Source organism: Aythya fuligula, chromosome 2, assembly GCF_009819795.1.
Source record: "Aythya fuligula isolate bAytFul2 chromosome 2, bAytFul2.pri, whole genome shotgun sequence".
In the NCBI taxonomy this organism is placed as follows: domain Eukaryota; kingdom Metazoa; phylum Chordata; class Aves; order Anseriformes; family Anatidae; genus Aythya; species Aythya fuligula.
Window position 1 is genome coordinate 2,138,312 of NC_045560.1, and position 22,004 is coordinate 2,160,315.

General features: G+C 43.8%; 1 protein-coding gene across 2 annotated transcripts in view; it reads right to left on the bottom strand.

Moving 5' to 3' along the window:
* The window catches only part of TMIE (transmembrane inner ear), a 34,608-nt gene extending 13,752 nt beyond the window's left edge, over positions 1–20,856 (bottom strand). Inside the window, exons 1-2 of one of the 2 annotated variants that reach the window (XM_032181390.1) lie at positions 20,313–20,848; positions 10,624–10,741 (exon numbers count right to left, since the gene is read on the bottom strand). In XM_032181390.1, coding sequence (XP_032037281.1) covers positions 10,624–10,741; positions 20,313–20,411 — 217 coding nt within the window. In that variant the 5' untranslated portion in view covers positions 20,412–20,848. Of the gene's footprint in view, positions 1–10,623; positions 10,742–20,312 lie in introns of both variants that reach the window. The other variant, XM_032181391.1, reaches the window with a different exon arrangement.
* Between the last annotated feature and the right edge of the window lie 1,148 nt (positions 20,857–22,004).

Here is a 22,004-nt window from a genome sequence, read left to right on the forward strand (position 1 = left end):
ATTGGCTGTAATACACAGTAGGTTTGTTCTCTTTGAAGCTGAAAAAATATAGCCTGCCAATGAAGCATTTAATTAACGTTTAGCAAAGTAGCCTGTGCTACGGTGAGTTAATTAGGCAGCCATTCCATTGTTAATAATGAAAGCAATTAATGCAGATGTATTCAATGGCAACTTAACTGCAGCACTCTTATTTAAATGCTCTTTGAGAAGGCTAGAGAGTTGCTTACTATATGACTAAGATGGTGCTTTAAGGAAAGAGCTACCATATTTTGGCAGTCCAAGCTACTCACAGAAGTGTTACTAACAGGGTAATTGTGATAATGTGAATTCATGAGGGCTACTGAACTCTTAAAGAAAATTAATGCTTGGGTGGCTGCTTGTAGGACTGGCCCACCCTGAGTGCTTCTGGTACCTGAATTACCTCATTTAAAGGAGCTCTGCTGCTACCAGAGCTCCTGCTGAGCTTCTGGTGCTCGAGAGGAGGTTCCCCAGGCTCAGCTCCAGAAGAAAGTGGCTTTCCTTCTAAGGGATGTTCAGCTGCTTACAGGGCATGTACGTGCAGCCTGTCTTGGCTCAGCCTGGGAGTCAGGTTGTGGCAATGGGGATTTGGGATCTGTTCTCTTCCAGCGGGGGGAGACAGACATATGGATGGCAAAAATGCCAGACTTGGAGTCTGGATTAGGGATGGATTAAGTGCCTCTTCAAGATCCTTCTTAACCTTGTATTTTATTCTGTTCTGTGGCTGTTCTTTCAAGGAAAATGTAGTACTTGGATTAATGTACTGATTTCCTAGCAGGCAAAAATAGGAGTGAATGAAGAAGGAGAGCTAGACTGCAGACTCAGTTTTGCCAATGTGACTTCATGCAAAGCATTTTTAAATGTGTCCACCTCTGCAAAAGGCCCTAAGGAGATGCTGACAGAACTTTTGAAAGGGACAGGGGCTGCTTCAATATTTGCACAGCCATCAAGCTTAACTACACCTCTGCACAGGATATTTTCCCCGGTGTCTGGAAATGAGGGTCTGTCCACACCATAGGGTCACATCAACTGACCCCTCTGTACATCACAAGCTGTGAGGTTTAATTAATGCCTGAGTGAAATAACTCGTGTTGGACTGAATCCCACCCTACTCCAGGGAGAGCTGTTAAAGGATGGAGAGTGTGGCAATACTTAATCACCTTCCCTGACACATTTATTTCTCAAATTCTCATTTGAATTGACCTGGTTTTAATTTCCAGACCCTGCTCTTGCTCTATCCACTAGACTAAAAGTACTTTTAATACTTTTATTCCTTCTGAAGTCCTTCAATGCTGCAATCAAGTGGCCTTTTGATCTTCTTTCCAACAAGCTAAACAGACCATGCTCAGTGAGATTCTTGTTTGAAGACCTTTCTCCAAGCATCAAACAGAGGTGAGGATTTTACTTATTTATTTTGCATTTTTATTTATTTATTTATTCTTTCACAAAAAGTTCTAACGCATAGGCAAAAGCACCCTGACTGGACAGCAGTTAGAGGTGAAATCGCCTTCTTACTTGTCATTGACCTCTGCAAATACATTTAAATATCTCATTGATGAAGTATCATCCTGAACTGCTTTAGCTTTTTGCTTTCCTCTGGCTACAATAGCTACTAAGTTTTACTGATCATCATTCAGTCACTGTCTGTTTATTCTGTAGATATGGTCTATATTCCTTGCTTCCAACCATAGATCCTTACTTCCACCTGCGTTCATGGCATTTTGTCTGAATGAAATCATCAAACTCCCTCCATAGCTCCTTCCACATCCTTTTTGATTCTCTGGTCTCTTTGCAAGGGTGATGGCTTTAACAGCAACCATTTTGTATTTATTTTGAGCTCACTGTTGAAAAATTTGGGTTAAGGTTGGACCTTTCATTAAAACAAGTGTTTCCTTGGGAAATTTTGGTCTTAGTTAGATTTCTCAGTTTTTGTGTGGGCCACAAAAACTAGTCATCACCAGGACCTCTGTAGAGAATCCCTGTAGATCCCAGGGCACTGTAGGGCACAGGTCATCTCATCCTTAGGGACGCATCTAAAACAGATCAGTTCCTGCTTGTTCTCTCATCTGGTCAGTCTAGACACCTACCCTGAAGGTGTCTCTGGGTGGATGAGGTGAAATCTAGTAGAAAAAGTCCATGTTAGATGTTTTGGATAGTATTCTGAGCTGTTAATTACATAAGCCCTAATTTTAAAAATCTTCGGATTGCTTATGCTTCTCTGTCTTTCTTGGGGTCATGCATGCTTGATGCAATAGCTCCTGAGGCTAAGGTGGAGCGCTCTCCAACCTTCTTTCCCCACCATCAAGACCTAGATCAGGGATGGGATTTACCCTTGCAGGGGGTGAGAGGTGTGGGACTGGTCCCTCTCTATTGCCTCCATGCAAGGAGAGGAGCTGTCACAAGGAGGAGCCAGCACTGCAGCTGTGTGAGGCAAGATCTAAGGATGATTCCTTTGTCTAATAAGGCAAAATACCTCTTTTTGGGCATTTATGGAAAACATAGTCAATCAGCTGGGCCTGACTTTTCTGCCAAACTAGAGCTAGCAATAAAACCCAGGATCCCAACACCCACAGATAATCTTGTAATTTGGGCAGATGAAAAACAGATTGAGATCTAATCTCTGCATCTCAGACCCATGTATACCCCTAGACCTCATGTAGTGCCAATGATATACACAGATTTCACACAGTGAAACACATTATACACAGTGCACAGGATATACAGAGATTTCAATTCATAGTTGAAATGTAACATCACTGTTACCTCCATTCATTTACAACTGAGGATCAAGGATGTGGGCTGTTGTTTAGCTTGTTCAGGGAATCTGTGAAGTATTTATTGTTCTTTAGACCTGTATTAGTTGGATTTTGCATGAGAAGGTGGCTTATGCCTGTTTTCTGCACTGGGTGGAGAAAGCACCTGGTTGGGGGATTAGGCATGAAATTCTGAAGAGCAAGTGGGTGTTAGAATTATGATTGTCTGTTGAAATAACAATAGTAATAATGAATCAGAACTTGAAGGCATAATCAAGTGGCAAATGAGTTTTGCCCAAGAAGGCAGAAAATTAACCTTTCATTTTCAGCTCCATAAAGCCATTCACAAGCGATGCTCGTCCGGTGCAGATCTCAAGCACAGCACACCTGAGCCTTGTGCACTGTGCAGAACAGCAGTGCAGCCTCTCCTCCCATTCCCCATCCGTGACCCCATGGTCCTCAGACACAAATCTACACTTCCCAATCCCATTGCAGCTGAGGTCACAGAGCAGAAGAGAGGATGAGGTAGCTGGTCAGGATCCCACCTGGTGGGGACACCTGTGGGGAGAAGCTGTTTGGGAGTCTTGATGTTGTCCAAGGACCCTTCTTTCCCCTTGCAGACTCCATACACAGTCTTCTCCATGTGACCTGACAGCTCTTGCATTTAAGGGAAACCATCCTCAGGCAATGACATCTCCAATATTTTAGCTGGTTTGGATCACAAATAAATCTTGTAGAAGACTTGAGCGTATAGACATGTGCCTGTGTGCATGGTAATGGAAGTTTGTAACAGTACTGTACAAACAAGAATAGATTTTATTATCAAAATAATCAATAAGAAATAATATTTGTTGATCATTGGACGGCATAGAAATGGTCCTTTCTTTGTAAAAGACTTTCTCTTAATCACTCCTTTTTTGTGCTTGGCTTGAGCTACATATGCTGGCGTCATGATGTCTGGGGACTTGGGCTACAGCATAGGCACACATGCACAACGGTTCTAAAACATAAGGCATTTTTTCACGTGGTAAGAGGTTTCCATGCGACGATTTGGGCTGAGGGCAACAAAGATGTCAACCTGTTGTCCCATGCAAGAGCCATCCCTTGTCCTAAGTCGTGTTCTGTGGTTGAGGATGCTATTCTTGCCCTTGCATCCATCTCTGCACAGAATATTCCATGCACCCTGATGAGATTTTCTCTCATACTGGGCTGTTAGTGAGGCAGCATTTAGTAGATAGATGGCTAAAGCCTCTTGCAGAAAGCACCATGTGAAGCATCCCTTAGCCAGCTTAAATTATCTGCGTCTCACTGCAAATTCTGCACATTAATGGAAACATCTGGACAGTTTTGCTATCCAAAAAGTAATGGTTATTTAATTGTGTAAATCTTTTTTCTGGCATTTATACTTCGACACCCACAGCAAGTTGGTAAATAAAACCTCTAGCACTTCAAATTAAACTGCTCTCGGTTAATTGCATTCAAGATGTTCAACAGCTTTGTTGGTACTCGTTAAATAATACTTGATTACTGGGAACACATTTGTCCAATGTGAGCCTCCCTGATAGCAAACAAGCTTCTTTGAGCTTTCATGTCTGAATTTATATGTCAAGAGAGAAATTACTGATGCTTGCGGCCGGGGCTACGTTTTCCCATTTGACTGGCATGAATGAGAATGGGAAAGTGCCTCTGGTAGGACAGAGATAGGGAAAAAGGGATCAGAACTGAGCCTCCTAGTTTTGCAATCAGCTTCTGCTTTAGCCCACTACTTTGTCACTCCTAGTCCATATACGATTAATTTTCCAGTAGTGCTAGACCTGCTGTGGACTATATGTAGGATGTCCCTGCCCGTGGCAAGGGGATTGGAAATAAGATCTCTTCCAACCCAAACCATTCTATGTGCAGTGAGCAAACCCATTTCCATGTCCCCGGAGCTGTTCCAGTGCCACTAAACCACCAGCACTGAATAATCTTCTGTTAATTAAAGATCCCCCCCACTCGTGGACACAGAATGATCTAATGTGCACCGCCAGGTTAGCTCAGCAGTTCCCTGGCACGGTCACAGAATCACAGACTGGACGAGGTTGGAAGGGAGCTCTGAAGATCGTCTAGTTTACAAAATGATAATGAAAGGGGGTGTCTTCCTGCCTGGGGTACCTGAAATTCCTCTGGTTGATTTTTCTACACTGGGCAGGCATGGCACAGATGAAATTGGACTCTGGGTGGGAACAGGGACCTCCTCCCTCTTCACAGTATTGTGCCTGCTCCCACCATCCTCTTCATGCCCTTTCTCGTAAGGTGCTGCCCAGGTCCAGTATAGGACTTTTGGTGCAGAGCCTTTGATCTCTGTGGATGAAACAGGCTGTGCAAGATTCAGAGATTATGAGTCAATTCCATCCTATCAGTGTTGGGCCTCAGTTCCCCATTTACAGCTCTTCAGAAAAAGAAAATGAATACCAGATAGAGCAACTAGATAACAAAGCTCCTGAGTGAATCAAGTCCTAATAGCTAATCCCATCTCTGTTGTCCACTGTTGTCTTATCAAGGTCTTTTGAGAAAGAGAGAACCGGATGCTACCACAGTCTCTGCCAAGTGCTCCTGCTCGCCGGGGCCTCCTTTCTTATCACCCAGCACTCAGAGAAGCCATCCAGAGCAGCTGAACATTGCTAGGTGTGAAGAGACAGTCCTGATAAGGGTTTATTTCAAGGGACACTGGCAGGAGATTTCCCAGCCTAATGGTCTGCCTTGTCTACCTGATTAAAATATCCAAGGAGGATGGTTTTCTTTAACCAAGGTGTCCTGGTTTCAGTTAGCACAGAATTAATTTTCTTCCTAGTAGCTGGTGGAATGCTGTGTTTTGGCTTAGAATGAGAAGAGTGCTGATAACACCCCGATGCTTTAATTGTTGCAGAGCAGTGCTTATACTAAGCCAAGGACATCTCAGCCTTTGCTCTGTCCTGCCAACGGGCAGGCTGGGGGGTGCAGTAAGAGCTGGGAGGGGACAGACCCAGGACAGGTGACCCAAACTAGCCAAAGGGGTATTCCATACCATCTGACGTCATGCTAAACAATATATAGGGGTGGCTAGCCGGGGGGAGGGGGCCGGACTGCTCGGGGTTAGGCTGGGCATCGGTCAGCGGGTGGTGAGCAATTGCATTGTGCATCACTTGTTTGTACATACTATTATTACTTTCGTATTATCACCATTGTATCATCATTATTATTATTGTTATTATTATTTTTGTTATTTTTTTTTCCTGTCTTATTAAACTGTCTTTATCTCAACTCACGGGCTTCACTTTCCATTTCTCTCCCCCGTCCCAGAGAGGGAGGGGGGAGGGTGAGCGAACGGCTGCGTGGTGTTTAGCTGCCGGTCGGGTTAAACCACGACACAAGGACAAAATGATTGAGATAAAATCTGGGGAAAGAAGAGCAACAGTGAGTTAACTTGCTCTGTCTGGTAACTGAGAGATTTTCTTTTTCTTCTGTCCTTTCCAGATTTTCCTCTAGAGGAGCTGCTTAATTTAAAAATAAGCATTCATGAGCATTCTTCAGTTACAGAAAAAAAAAACAAAAAACAAAAAACAAACAAACAAACAAACAACAAAAAAAAACAAAACAAACTAACAAAAAACTTAACATTCCTGTTATTTTAATAGATGAAAAAGAATTGCACAATGATTGAAAAATATATTCTTGAGGGTTATACTTCCAACAACACCTGAATGATGTTCTGCACATACTATGAAGTTATATTTTCTACCATGGGCTTCTATACTCCCAAAGATTTTGTTGATTAGTTTTTTTTTGTGCCATGACCTGTACACTATCACAGAACAGAAGCAAAGATGGAGAGGAATGGGCCTCTCAGGAGGAGCCTGGAGGATGCTTTTTTAAAGTATCTAAGAAAGCTGGCTATGAGCTGCTGCAGGAGAGGCAGAAAAGCCTCCTGCTACCAGGTGTGCAAATGCTCTGGCTGTCCTGGTCTCAAATAAGTAGAGTTAGGAGGCATCCCATTTGCTTTGTAACTCCCTAAAAATCTTGCTGTGAGTTAGACGACCTCCTTAGCGACCTGCTGCTCTTTTCAGTGGTGTGTGTTACCAGTCTAAGAAAGTGCCTTTTTCTTTTCATTAAATAAGGAAATATAAAAAGGGTTTGGATCTGGCTTTTTTTTTTTTTTTTTCCCCGTCTTTTATTATGTGATTACGCCATCTTGTGGAAGTTGCTAAGAGCAAGAGCTGGAAGCAACACCTGGATCATATCTATATTTGCAAGCCCTATTGCCCACCAGAAGCAGGCTTGGGGGGTGGGAGAGCACGGAGGACCTGCACCCACACTCGTTGCACTTTGGGATTGTGGCTGTGCAGACGTTGTAGCCTGGTCTTCTGGGTGTCCGTTGGAATTATGACGTACATTCAGGACTATGTCTTGCAGGATCAACTGTCTTCTCTTTCTATTTCAACCAAAAGGAATCCAGCATGAGTGCTCTATGACCACTCAGAGTGAGGAAAGTAGGGATATCAAAAACATCTCAGTTCACCTCCTCTTCTAAATTAAAATGATAAAGTAGACACACCTTTAAGGCCCTAAAGCTTTGATAACGAGGTCAGGTTGTAAGCCAATGGGATCATGCCCAGGCCCTGAAAAGGCCTGGAAACTGGCCTCTCTTTTTTAGTGCTATGAGAGAGAGGGTTGTGGTCTCCACAACCAGAAGAAAAAAAAAAAGGAATTTACCTAGAACCCTTTCTGGCTCTTGTCCCATGGGAAAAGAGTAATATTACTTAGCTTTTTGGACAGATACCAACGTGACTTTCAAGAGCTTGCTCCTAGAAAAACCTGTGCCTGCTCTTGGGATTTGGAGCTGTGCTGGTCAAGCTGGGGAACCACCACTGCTTTGGGGATCGCAAGGCTCAGGAGCAGGAAGATGTTGCTGGAGCAAGATACAAGAAACTGGTGAGAACTGGCTATGGGATTCAGTCAATCTGGTGGTGTTAAATTTGAACACATCACATTTTGATTTGGATGAGGGACTGAGGGACTTGGTTAATAGTTGCTTTCTTCACATAATGCTTATTTTTTATCATAAAGTTGTCTGAATACATAGCTTAAGCTGGTACAGCTGTTCTCTGATCCACTCTGCTCATTGAAAGAAGAGGATTCTTCAAATAAAAAGGTTGTACTAGAGGAATAGTAGTACTAGAAGAGTTAGTACCATAGACTGTCTCCCATCTATGTTGTCATGTACTTAATCTTTTTGTCACTCTGAGACTCAGCAAGCCAAAACCCTCCAATTTCCTAGGAAATACTTTTCCACTTCTTTAGTAATATATGTCTGTAGCAGACTGATGTAACAGACTTTTTTTTCTTTTTTTTTTTTCTCTGAACTACCTATGTGTATTAGCTTGATCTCAACCCTTAAAGCAGATGGTATTTTACGGAATTACACACAACCTGTTTTTGTCTAGATGTAGATCCTTAAAAGGATTTTAACTTCTTACTATCCACTGCTATCAACACATGAATTACCTATCCCGTAACATTCTTTGTACAGTGTTTTCTGTAATAAGTTTTGCTTCTGGGCTGTCACTAGATCAGTTCAATTTACAGGGGCCTTTGCTTCTTGCTACAGAGACTTTTAGGTAACAAAAGAAAACTGAGTTTCTTTACTGTAAGTGGTGCACCATCTGATGGCTTACCACTTAGGAGGCCTCTTCTGTTTTTAGTAACCCTAAATAACCCTGTGATATGTAAACCAATTTCTAACAAACAACGAAGTCATCAGACCTAGTGGGTGAAATATTTGTGACAAGGTAACACGCCTAAACAAAAGGAAAGCACATAAATAAACCCTATTGCAAACATACTTGCATTGTGAATTTGGTGCTTATTTCAGGTGGTGCATGGAGTCACTAGGATTAAATACCTGGCTATGTTTACTCTCCCCTGTAGAGTTTCTCGAGATTGTTTGCCAAGGGTGTTGTGGCATGTGAGGAATTAGCATAAGCTTCATTGATTAAGAGGTAAAATATGGGAGTGCTTATCCTGGAGACTAGGTGCAGGGTGTGGTGCTAGCCCAGAAGGGGCAATAAGGGGAAAACAAAAGAGAGGAAAAAGCTGGTTTAAGTTGTACGGTTGCTCTGGTTTAAACTGCATGGGATCATAACAGGAAGGCTTTCAGGAAAGGACTGCTGCAGCAGCCAGAGAGGAGGCTGTGACAGCAAGTGTCTGACTTCACCCCGTATCAGCAGAAACAATACACACACTGCAGAGCAATCAGATTTAAATCAGCACCACATCTAGAGGCAGCACCAGCAGCAGTTCTAGCAGCAAATGAAAACCTAGCAGGGAGTACTAGCTATTAGTTTTCTGCACTGCTGTGCTTTTAGAGATTGCCCAGCAAGCCCATTCCCTGCTGGCAGCTTGCACGTGGCTGCCTTGTTTTGGAGTGTGCTCATCGCTTATGAGGAGTGAAAGCAGAAGTTATGCAGAAAGCTAAGGCACTCAAGGTTGTCCTCCTGTATAATGCTTCGATGTTAGACCTATGAAATTAATTTTAACAAGCTATTAGGCCCATAAGCCAGAACATGGAGAAGGCAGTAAAAAATATATATATAAATGCCTGGAAGATCTAGGTGTGTCTAAGCCCATGTGGCTGGGTGACATCCTTCCTGCAGCAGGCGAGGATTTGAGGCAACCTCTGAGCTGATTGGGTTTGCCTTGAGGACTAGGGACAGGCTCTGGATGTCTGTTCCTAACAGGGCAAAAAGCGGGTTCAAGGGAATTATAAATGAGTCAGTGTAACTTCATTTCACAGACTGAGGTTGGATGGGACCCCTGGAGGCCACCAAGTCCCAAACCCTTGTTCAAGCAGGGCCAACGAGAGCAGGTTGCCCAGGATCGTGTCCTTTCCTGGAAAGAGGCTGGAAATGAATTAAACTCTTTGCAAATGACTAGAGAGGGATAAGAAGATGGGGAAACCAAAAAGGGTCTATCAATTTTTATTTATATCCAATTAATCTATTTTGCGTGTGTGTGTGATTCTAAAGTTGGCTCAAGGAGAGAGCAGAAGATATTTCCTTTGAACTTAATAGGGTTATGGGCCTGCCCTAAATGATATTCTCATAATCAGATTTATGGCAGCAGTGCACAGTGAGGATGGTTTAAATATTGTTCCCCAAGGATGAGCTGCCTGGGGATGAAGGTGGATGAAGACTTTCAGGTGGGGAATCAGCTGCACCCAAACAGCCCCTTCAAGTGTGCTAGGAGGGCGCCTGATCCCACTGCATCCACCAGGTCTGAGTCAGTGGCTTCCTGATGACTGGATTCAAAAAGGACTTATTTAGGTATTGAAAACCCTTCTGAAATCAGATGGGGAGTCTGGACAGCTGGGATAGCATTTAAGTACCCTAATGCTAGGTCTGGCTGTGACCACAGACCCCTTGGGGTTTCTTATCTTAGCATGTGGGACAGCACCACAAGAGGTCATATATGACTTATCTGGGTTGTGCGACAGGGCAAGACCATGTCTGTAAGATGTATTTGAGCCTGAATGCGGTACTGCAGCTGACAACAGTCCCATGTGTGGCACAGTCCTACAGTTTCTCTTTTGTTCTGGGATGCCACCAGCTAATGCATTACAGGGTGGAGCTGCTGTGGCTGGCCTGTGGTTCCCTCAACCACCTCATCTGCCTCTCCCTTCCTGGGGGGAGGAGGAAGCCAACAAAATACCCTCGGTGCTGCCAGGCACCGCAGAGCCTCAGCCCGTGCCTTCTGTGTCCCTCCTCGGGCTGGCTCAGAGCCTGGTCCCAGGTAGGGTGGTGCTGCAGTGGGTGCAAGGCAGAGAATTGCCACTTACTGACTGCCAGGACAAAGATGGCAAAGATACCAATCACCTGCCAGAGGCGCAGCCCCCAGATCACCACCGTCTCCGAAGTGACAGGGTCCGGCTTCTTTTTGGGGGGTTCTGTGGTAGCCTGGGAAAGAGAAGGGGAAAAAAAGAGAAAAGTGGCTTAAGTTTGCAAGGGGAAAGATGCCACCAACAGGAGTTGGTGAGCCCTGGTCCTCTGGCCTTACAATAATTCAGATATCTTCAGGGAATGGAGACTTCTCTAGAGGTTTTGTCTAAAGCTTTTATTGTTTTGAAATGTCTGAAGTGTTGTCAGTTTTTGTGGTTAGGAAATAACAGCAAAAAGATTTGCTTTGTTAAGTCCCACTTTTTTCCTAAAAAGTTCAGCTCCTTGGGTCAGGAGGAGATCTTTTATAGTCTTAAAAGGCTTTTCTGAGGCTTAGCTGTGAAGAACAACATAAAATTAATAATAACAAAGTTATTTGAAATGGGGCAGGCTATGGTGAGGAGAGACCTGTGGTCACTAGATGTGACCCTAGTGCTGGAGCAGAGCCATGGCCAGGCACAAGCAAGGCTGTAGCTCAGGCGGGGACCAAGCACTTGAGCTTAGGGTTAAAGCAGCTCCTACAGGATGGAGCTCAGCCTTTGCTGGGCTGTCCCAAGCAGCTGGACCTCTAGGGGTGGGATGCTGCCTTGCTCCTGAGCCCCTGTGTCCACACCTTGCACTCTGATTTGTGTTGCAACATCACTCGGTGCCTCAGCTTCCCCCCTTACAACAGGATTTTTGCCTTGAGATATTTTGAAGGCAAATGCCATGTGAATTTGATACAGGAGCAGATACTAGGGCCCTTTTATAAGCTGAGGAAAGACGCTTTGGTTAAATCCCTACTATAGTGCCCTAACTGCATTATCAGTGGGGAATGAGAGGTTGATGGACCCTTGAAGGGCAGCACAGGCAGAAAATCCTACAGCGTATGCTTTAATTGTACAAACAGCAGAGCTGAATTAGATGGCTATTTGAGCTGCATTTAAGTGCTGGGGATCCAAGCACATTGGTTTAACCATTTAAAGTTAGCCTCATCAAGCAGAGATGTTAGATTTCATGCAATACAAGCATAAAGTGTTCCAAACAAGGTTGTTCTGGACAACGGAGGCTCCAGTTTGGTAGAGCTCAGATTCCCACAGCTCTGGGAGTATTAGAGGTTGATTTGATGCAGGTAGGTGAATATACCACAGGGAGATTAAACAAAATAGGCAGCACCAAAGAGATGAGACTAAAGCTAAGAGCAGGGATCTTCATATTAAATACATTTATAGTATATAAATTATACACATCAGGAGTAAACAAACAGCTGTTTGCATCAAGGAAGTTATCTCAGCTGTATTTGTTAAGAGCATTTGTGTTACTTGAATGTGTTAAATGTGTAAATATAATTGAATTGTGCTGTGAGTGCAGGAGAAAACCTCTCTTGAATGCCCATTTAGATGAAAACAGGACAAGGACCTGATGGCTTCCATAGTAGCTAGGCGTTGACAAATGATATAGATAAGTCTCATTGCAGACCCAGTCCTGAGTTTTTCTGTGCCTTGGTTCCCCACCTCTGAAATGGGGATAAGGATATTTCATGGTTGTGTTAAGAGGATAAATGTTACACCAGATGGGTTGTCAAGACCAACTCCGGAGGGTCTCAGTGTAGTGGTGATGTATTAGGTTCACACACATCAGCAAGAAGCATTTATTCTCTTATCTGATGGCTGAGAAGATCAGAGGTTCACAAGAAGATCAGAGGCTCGCTGCCAGTGAACTTTGTTATGGTGTTCTGTGTTGTGGCAAGTCAGAGTTAAAACCTGCTAGCGACCTTTCAGAAACAGGTGTTAGCAAAAACACCTATATTGGCTTATATCTGAATGTAGAATCTGATCTGAGTTGGCAACAGCCTTTTGATATAAGCTGAAAACACTTTGTTTCTGAAAACCAAACAGGAAAAAAAAAAAAAAAAGAAAAAGAAAAAACCCTTCTAAACACACATCTGACTCCCTGCAGTGCCCTTCCCTTTCCAGCCCAAGAAAGTGCTGTTAAAACACAGCTGTAATGGATACCAGAGAGCTGGGGCTGCTCTCCAATTACTTGCCTATTTATGCAACATAAACCATAATTCAGTCTTTTCCTAATGAAGGATGCTTCCCGTTGAGTCTGGAGTGCTTTGTCTCCCAGAGGATCCTATTCAGAACCCATCCGTGGTGGATAGGGTTGCTGTCTGAGCTCAGCTCTTCCAAGCCACTCAGCACCACGTGGCCTTGCCTCGCTGCAGTTTGTGACTGCCAAACTTCTCCTCTAGTGCTGGGCATGGAGCATCCAGCTCTCAAAACCCAGAACTGCTACAGCTAAATGAAGGGAGAAAAGATATCTGACTAGGGTGGTGTGGTCCTGTCTGGAACAGTTGAATAGGAATCTGTGACAGTCACCACTGGAAAAAAAAATAAATAAATGAATCCTTTTTCAACCATAGGGATTCCGTATGCTGCTTACAAAGTATTCAGTAACACTGAAAATAAATCAAAGAAGCCACAGTAAACAGCAATCCTGGGAGATCAATCAGGGCAACAATTTAGGTTCAAAATATTTTGTCTAATTGGAAGTTAGACCAACAATGACCTTATAAATTTAGATTGCTGACCTCAGCAATCTGAGTTTATTTCCTGCTGTCTCTGGTTTTCCTTGCTACTGATCCTGGGGTTAACCTCTAGGGTAGCCTCAATCTGAATCTCAAATCATAGATTTTTTTTCTCTTTTTCCTGTGCACTACTCAGTGTGACTTTGCCCTCTTGAATAGCTGAGCTCTCCCAAGGATTCATCTTTCCTTCCAGACTTGTCTCTGATGAGCATCTGGGAATGGGAGCCAGATATAAAGAGGGAAACTGTTGGGTTTGTTGGGACTCTGAACATCTGTGTAGGTTTTAAGTGCACATCAAGAAGGGAAAAAAGAGAAGGCAAACAGGGACATGGTTGCTTTTAGCCCAGCCAGAGTTGTGCCAGGTGGGAGCAGAGTTGAAGGTTTGGCCCTGTAGGTGGCTGGAAGGAATGGGTTTAAGGTTGACCAGCCACTTCTCTAGACGGTCTTGAAAACAAGTGCCCTTTCTGGGTCGTGTAACCTGGTTCACTGCCTCATGGCCAGTCAGGGGGCATCTTATGCATCAAAACCTGATCTTCAGCAGGACATAAACTACAGACAGGAGGCAAACAGCAGACCTGAAGCTGAGGGAACAAGAACCCATGCTCAGCACCATGGATTGGAAGTGATGGCTCCAGTTTTTTGCAGCACACACAGGCTTTGAGTCCTAATTACTGCCTTCTGTGCTCATCTCCAACAAGAGCATCAAGAATAGGATGTGTTTGCCTCCCTGTGTGACTTCTGTATGGGACAGACTCATGCAACAGAGTAATTGTAATCAGAATCAGGAAACTGAAGCTAGTCTGCACTGACAGCATTAAGCACAGAGCTGTGGGACCAGAGGTCCTCGCTGCTTTTGCCTGCCAAGCCTTGCAGTATTGGTCTTTTTGCTCTGGGGACCTCAAAGCACTTAATGCATCACATTTATAGAGCCAAAGCAATGTTTCCAATGCAAAGTAAATTAGCTGAGACAGGGGCAATTAAAAGATGTTCTCAAGATCACAGTGTGGATCAAAAGCTCTGAAGCACTTGCCATCAACTTATGGCCATTTCTGGAAGGAGCTGTGGCCATGGAACAGCATCTTTCAATGAGACAATTTGTGTTGGAGGGGAAAAGAAAAAGCAGGGTTGAAGATCTCTGCCACTTTCCTTGCTTTCACAAAAGCTTTTGATGTGAACCAATACATAAAGCAGAAAATATGTTAAATATTTAAGACAGGAGTGCAAGGGGAAAAGGCAGGAAGCAAGACTGCTGATGAGCCCCGGCCATTCACGTAGATGCTTTGGTTTAATCACTGCAGCTCTTCGTCTCTTCTTCATGTTCGTAGAGTGAGGGTTGAGAATGCCAAGGCAGAAACATGCAGTGAAGTTACTGTAGCATAGTGATCAGGCTACCACAGCTTAATTAATCATCAGATAGAAGCTCATCTGATGAGCAACTGCCTGTGGGCATGCACAGGGACTTGTAGCTGAGGGCTGAGTGCATTACTACACATCCTGACCAAGGAAGGGGTCCAAATGTTTCTGTTGATTGTAAGGTGCAATGCTGGCCCACAAGTGATCTACAAAAGCTAAGATAAATGTACAGCAAGGAGAAGAATGACATATTAATGAAAGCAATTCTTAGTAGCTGCAGGAAATTGGAGCTGTTGGTTTGTGCCTAGCAATACATGTCAAGATTTGGAGGTGCTGATTTGTGCATGGGAATAAATGTCAGGATTTGGAGTTACTGATTCCTGCTTGGCAATAAATGTCAAGTTAATAGTGATTGGATCGGGGACAAAAGGAAAAGATATAAGGAGGCTGAAACATAGCAGAAATGAAACTGTAGGGCAGGGCAATTCTTACACAGCCCCAAGGAGAAAAGAATACCAAAAACCTGAAGCTGGTCCTTGCAGCTCTGTCGAGGGTCAATTTGTGCCAGTGCATTCCAGAACTGGAAGATGTATGGACAGATGAAGAGGTTATACTTGGTATGAAGGATAACAGCATTGCTTTTTCTACACAAGGCAGCTGCAATGAATTAAAGATTCCAGAAGACTGGAGGCAGTAAAGAAAACTCCTGCAAGAGCTGTCAGGCTTTGTCTTTAGGTGCAGGAGGGTGTTAGGAAATGCTCAGGTAATTATTATGATCGGGGAGAGGCTTTGGGGCAAGTAGATGAGAAAATATAAAAGAAAATTATGCAAACACCTCACTGCGATGTTGGTACCACATAGTTATCTGGGCACTATTTATGGGAATATGAAAAAGGTGAGGCTTCAGAAAGAAAAAGAAATGAGCAGAAACAAGTAAATGAAGGGTTACAAGTAAACTAAGCTCCAAGGATGTTCTGTGCTGAAAGAGTGTATAAAAACATTACAGCAAAAAGAAACTTCCAGCTTGGTTAAGTAGCCTGAACTTAAACGTAAAGGAGATGATGGAGACCTTGGTAAATATTCCACGTTACTTTGATGGAAGACCTGCGCTAGCTGGAGCAGCAGATAAAAAACAGGCAGCATACAGCACAGTGTCTTAAAATAAGATTAGACTGCTGGTGAATCCAACTTCTAGCCAACACCAAGTATGAATATTAACCCAAAGCGAGACCATTGGTTTGGGTGTCTCTTGCAGGACAGCGGAATAGCTCCTTAGCCTCTGACTGTGTCAGCTACATATCCCACAACAGCTGGCATCACTTGTTGATGCCAATAGACATAAATACATGTATATTTGTGTCTTGCACTTCAGGCTAAATCTCTCCCTCTGAAGTATATGCATCTGCCATTACTTAGGAGCTTAAAAATGTGCAGTACAAATAGTTAGGTCTCAGCTAATTTTTCCAAGGTTTTGGTATAGCTATGAGAAAGCAGCACTCACATAGTGCCACCCACCTCGTTGAGGCATCCTACTGAGAAGTGATGAATAAATGAGTATTTATTTCTCTTTAGCAATTAATAGTGGAGCCTATAGTGATTAGCTCAGATCTAACTGAGGCTAAGCTAAGGCTGGGCCATGCTGACAATACCCTGGCCCCTTTCCTGCTTTTCCACCCACCATAGCAGGCTCCCCTACCTCTGAAGTCACAAATTCTGCTTGTGGTGAAAACTGCACCATCCCCAAGCCTGCTGTCCCCAGATATTGTGGAAGCTCCCAGGCTGGGAGCAGGCAGAAACCACACCATAAGGAGCTGGATCCAAGCTGACATTGGGCTCTCAGGGCTGTAAAACATCTACTAAACCCCAAAACACTAAATCATTTCCAGGCAGGTTGCCTTTTCAGGTCAGAACGGTTTGACACTGTTTCTCCTAGCTAGAAAATATTCACATTCACCTTTTCTGATTCATTTCAGAAAAGAGAGAGAAACTGTCAGTGGTGACTGGGGCGGGGTGGGCAAGCAAAGGTACCCGCCCCAGTGGAAAAGGAGACAGCTTTATTTGCTTCACTAAGCACCAAATAAAAATGGAAAAATGGTAAAAGGTGCTACTTTTCAATCTTTTTTTTTTTTTTTTTTTTTTTAATGCCTCCTCTAATTAGGCTTGACTGGTGTTGCTGCTTTGCCTGCAGCATGGCTGGGCTTGGGAAAACTAACAATATTTAGTCCTAATTGCGTTTGATTGCACCTATCTAAAGGGCACAGATGTTTATGAGGGACTGTGCTTCAGACAGATGCACAGGCACGCTCCATCCTAACTCCCTTCTAAGTAACAGGAAAGACATGGGCTACCTGAGGATGGGTGTCCTTGTAGGCAAAACCCACCCAGAGAGGCCAACAAGATCTTCTGGGTGGTGGGGAGCCCTGACATGGTCCAGATACTGCATCAAAAATACAGTGATGTGTGTATGTGTGTATGTCAGTCTGTGGCTTCACAGGTCAAGGGACAATATAATATGATGGTGTATTATAGTAGGGAGGGGGAAGAGCAACCGTAATGATTTAAGTGTGATAGCTGATAAATCTGGTGTTTACTGTTAGATTACGGAGTAGATGTAGCTGTTGCCCTGGTCATGAGGCTTGCTTGCACTGGGACAGCCTCTTTAGCACAGCTGTAGCATTTTGTACAATATTTAACAGAGACTATGCATTTAGTTATGGGTACAGTCCCTCTACAAACAATCAGAATGGTCTGAGAGCATGTCTATTTTTTCCTTAAGTTCATGTGTTTGGGGTGTCTGGCAAGGTCCAGTGACTTTGCACCCTGCATGCCTTCCATCCCTCCTCTCTCTCAGCCCACCTCCTCCGATGGACCGTGACAAGAAACTTTCCAGAAAACAGCTTTGTAATTTTCTATATTTTGAATCCAGCTGGCCTGAAATGCTTGTATCTTCCTTAAAGATGCCCTTCTTAAAGTGAAGGCTTATCTCTTAAATCATCATGTGTATTGCTTGTGTGTGTGTCTTTGTGCACTATTATTTTCCTTTCTGCGCTATTATTTTATTGTCAGCTGTTGGGTTAAATCTATGCATTCACATGGGAAATCAACCTCAGGAATCCACTTGGTAATTTCACCTACCTCCTTTTGAACTATAATCATACACAGGTATTTTTAGATTATTGCATACGGAGTCACATCCATCACATTCACTTGTAGGCTACAAATGAGGTCTACTGTCCCTCGAGCCCAACAGTATACCACTAAGTATAATGCAAACTAAAGATATTCATAACTAGTAAAAAAAGTAGTTTATTTTTTCCCTGCTATCTAATCTGTATTGCAGCTTTTGTATGGAGTCTAAGCTGGAAAATGGGGGGATCAGAATCATCTTTATTTTTCTTGTTATATTGGTAGAAAAAAGGAGCAACAACTTCTAGTCTGATGGAGTTTCTGAAGAGTTTCTTTTACATAACTGCCTAGGATCTAGTTTTACCTTCTAACTACAGAGCTCCAAACACCAATCAAGAGACTAAGAACTTATTAAAGATACAGCAGATGCAGAATTTGACTCAGTAAGGGGAAAATTGACTAAACCACGTGCTGGACACCAAACACCTGCTATTTATTCCCACCTCAGGGTCCAAATGCATACATATTCCAAGCCTCTTAGAGGTGAGCTGATGCAGAGAAGAAGAAAAGAATAAAATACAGTCATGTTCAGAGGCTTTAAATACCTTCTCTCTCCCAAGTGGAAAATACGCACAGGTATGCACATTTGAAAATGCTTGGGCATCGCTAAACAAGATCATGGTCTTGGTTCCTTACTCCTTGTTGTGGGGTGTTTTTTTGCTTACTGAAATGCCTTGGTGTCCAGTCCCTTTGACCTTCCCTCTGTTTGCTCTGATGCACTGGCTTAGCATAAATTGAATTACTGGGGATAACTGCATTGTATAATTATTTGAAGGAAAAAAAAAAAAGTCCTTGCAGAGCTTTGGAGCAGCCTGTAATTTATCTGCGTTAAATACAGCAACTGGCTGTTCATCTAATCTCATTTTTTAGATACCTGGTAATTAACCTGTTGTACAGCTCTAGTTTCCAGACAAGATTTACTCCCTCCAGCACAGTATAAGATGCAGTCATGTTATTTTCAGAGAGGCTGTTATAAGTAAAACAGACGAGAAAAATCACACCTGTTTTATAACGACTTTCCTAGTTTTGACATTTATCTTTGTTCTGCTTTGGCATGAGGACAAATCCTGGAAAATGTGTGTCTCTGAAACATCTGTCTTCTAACTGGAAGTGTCAGGGTGCTTATTCACGTGGCTGTCTTGGTGTTGGAAATGACAAGAAAATTTTATTTTATTTTTTTATTTTTTAAGTCTTCCTGGTGAGGTAGAAGCTGAGTCTGCACACTGACCTGGCTTCAGCGAAGCATGCCTTATTAAATGTGCTCTGTAAGAGAAAGTTCTGCCTGGTCAGTCACCTTGAGAGCTGCTATAGGCTGAGCAGCTCAGGAAAATGTCTACATCAGGGTGTGCGTGCATTTGCAGAGGAGCTTATGGGCTCCTGTTTGGCTTGCTGGGGATGTTATACGATGGTCAGATGGGTTGATAGACCCATCAGTACTGAAATGCTGTATTAAGTAAATTTGAGACATCTGGAAAGATGAGGCAGAACCTGGGTTGTAGGCTGGGGATAAGAGCTCAGCAAGGTTCTTGTTGCCTCTGCGTTGGAGACAAACTGCTAAAATCTGCAGACCAAGGGCTACAGAGATCAGACCTGACATGATGTAAGGCCAGGTGAGGGGCAGGGCAGCCAAGGATGCAACTCTTAAACTGCTTGAAACAAGATGTTCTTTTGCTAGCCTATTAGAGCACTTAGCACAGACACAGCACAGCTGCAAGTTTTAGTTGAAACAACCAGAAACATGAGCAAAGCAAGCCCTGCTGTATGAACATGCTGCTCATCAGCAGCATAGCACCGGGGTTCTGACCTCAGACCAATGCAGTGGCTGCTTCCAACATGGTTCAGGCTTCCTTAGTTTAGAAAAGTGATAAAGAAGTTGAAAATGGTTGGGCTGCTCAATTTTTGGCAGCTGTAGTTTCAGGGGGCCGCCTTCTGGACGGGACTTGCTTCTGAAAATGCCAGCAATGAAGTTGTTACTGCTGCCAGGGCAGCGGTGGGTGGGGAGCATCACCTCCAAAAGGAACATTTTCTCCGAGCTAGGTGAAATGAGGGAAGACGGAGGAAGAAAAATGCAGCCCAGCCACTTATCCCTGTACAGGATCCATGGACAGAATCAGCTAGGATAATCCTGATCCTCCTCTGTCCCTGGGCCCCTGATGTGGGCCACTTGTTGGACAGGCAGTATTGGGCTAGAAGATGCTGTGGTGGGACTTTTTGTGCTCTCTCAAGTTCTCTTTGGGGATTAAAGGAGCAGTTAAGTGCCATCTGTGATCGTCATCAACTGCTGGCATTTTAAAAGCACTTTCTTTATAGGCTGGGCCTGCAGATAGCAACAAATATCACCCGAAGGAGCCTCTAAGTCCTTGGAGCCACCTTAAATTCCCTGCTTTCTGCCCCACATACCCTCCCTGGGTAACCTGCATGGAAAAAAACAGGATTTCTGGACACCCCTAAGCCCCCTGATCCATAAAGCAGGCTGTTCCTTACCTCGATTAACTGTGCCACGGCAGCTCTGGAGCATGACAAGAAGAGGGAAGAAGGCTTCATCCAGGAGAAAGGATGCTTCAGGGGTGGATCCCACACCATCTTCTCTCCCTGGTGCTGTTGTAGCCCAAAGCAGGAGAGGTGATGAATAACCGAGCCAGCTCTCAGCAGCGTTCAGCATTTACCAGAAGCCGTCACGTGCTGTCCCGACCCTTCTTTGCTGCCTTCCTTCCCAGCCCAGCAGCCACAGAGCCGGGAGTCATTAATTAATTAATTAGGCTGGTGTCGCTTACAGGGTGCTCTGCTGCTTCTCTGCTGGGGCTTTGTGCAGGGGGGATGCAGGGAGCCAAGCAGCGCTCAGAGCTGCTCTATCAAGAGGGAAGCTATTTATTCATTAAGACCCTGGCTTTTTTTTTTTTTTTTCTTCTGTCTGACTGATTCCAGCTCTCCTGCTCTTGTTCTCCCTCCCTGCCTGTTGAGAGCAGTCTCTTCCCCTAATGAAAAAGGGCTGTAAGCCAAGCTGATGCATCAGCAGCACTGCAGCTGCCCTGTGCTAGCAGAGCCCGGTGTTACTGGAGATGAGCTCTTGGTGTCTCAGGATTTAAAAGCATCGTTCATCCCTGAAGGATCTCGGGGATGTGTTGCTGCTGTTTGCAACTTCATCTGGCCTTCAGGTCTTGAGGGAGTGAAAGGCAACTGGGAAGAGCAGCAGAGCCACCGACCAAAAAAGAAGGCGAGGAGGAGAGCGTTTGGACAAAATGGGTTAAAATACCTGCTTTGCTGGATTAAAAATACAGTAATCTTACAGATCAAGTCCCAGTGAAGGTGCTGAGCGCATGCTGATGAACTTTTCAGCTACGGCTTTCTTATTTCAGAGGAAACATTCAGTGTTGGGACTAGGAAGCTTTTTCATTTCAAAGTATTAGGAGAGTTGTTTTCAAAGGTCTGGCTCTGAGCCCAGTTACCAGAGAACCAACAGGAATCATAAAATTGTTTAGAAATCTCTCTCCATTCTCCATTGCTATAGGAAACATAAAGTATTGATGTCTCATTGCCAAGAACTCTTAAAGAAATAAAGATCTGGACTTGTTTGCTATTGAACTGTCATGATCCAGCCACACAAGGCCTTGTATCCATCCTGTCTTCTTGTATTTTGGGATGGCTGAGTTAACTGTATTCTCCCATACTCAAAGTATTCATATTATTTGTCGTATTCTGTGCTGGGAGAAGCCTGAGATTTTAGGTCAGAAAATAAGCAATGAGGATCTGTGAGGATCTAGTCACTTCTGCTACTGCCCTCTAGCACTTTTAGAGAACTAAGTGCAATTCCAGGAGAAATAGCTATGTGGCAAATTAATATTTTATAAGCTCAAATAGGCAGACCAAATTTAAGGCCTGCCTGCTGATCAGATGGTGAAGATTGGAGGAATATGGAATTAAGCCAACGCAGCCACTGCTGGAGGAAAAGCAGCATTAGGTCCTCTGCTGCCTTTATGCAGGTTCACATGGTGACTGCTTCTGCTGGCTTCTGGTTCATGAGATGATATTTCATGCCTGGAAAATCTGTGTAAGGATAGGGTCTGGTAGAAAGGTGAAGCAGAATGCTGTCCTGTGAGGTCTGGTCAGCAGACAACAGATGGTGGCAGCATCGAGGCGGAAAATTGTGCATCTGTCTCAGAAGTTGTACAGCTTGGT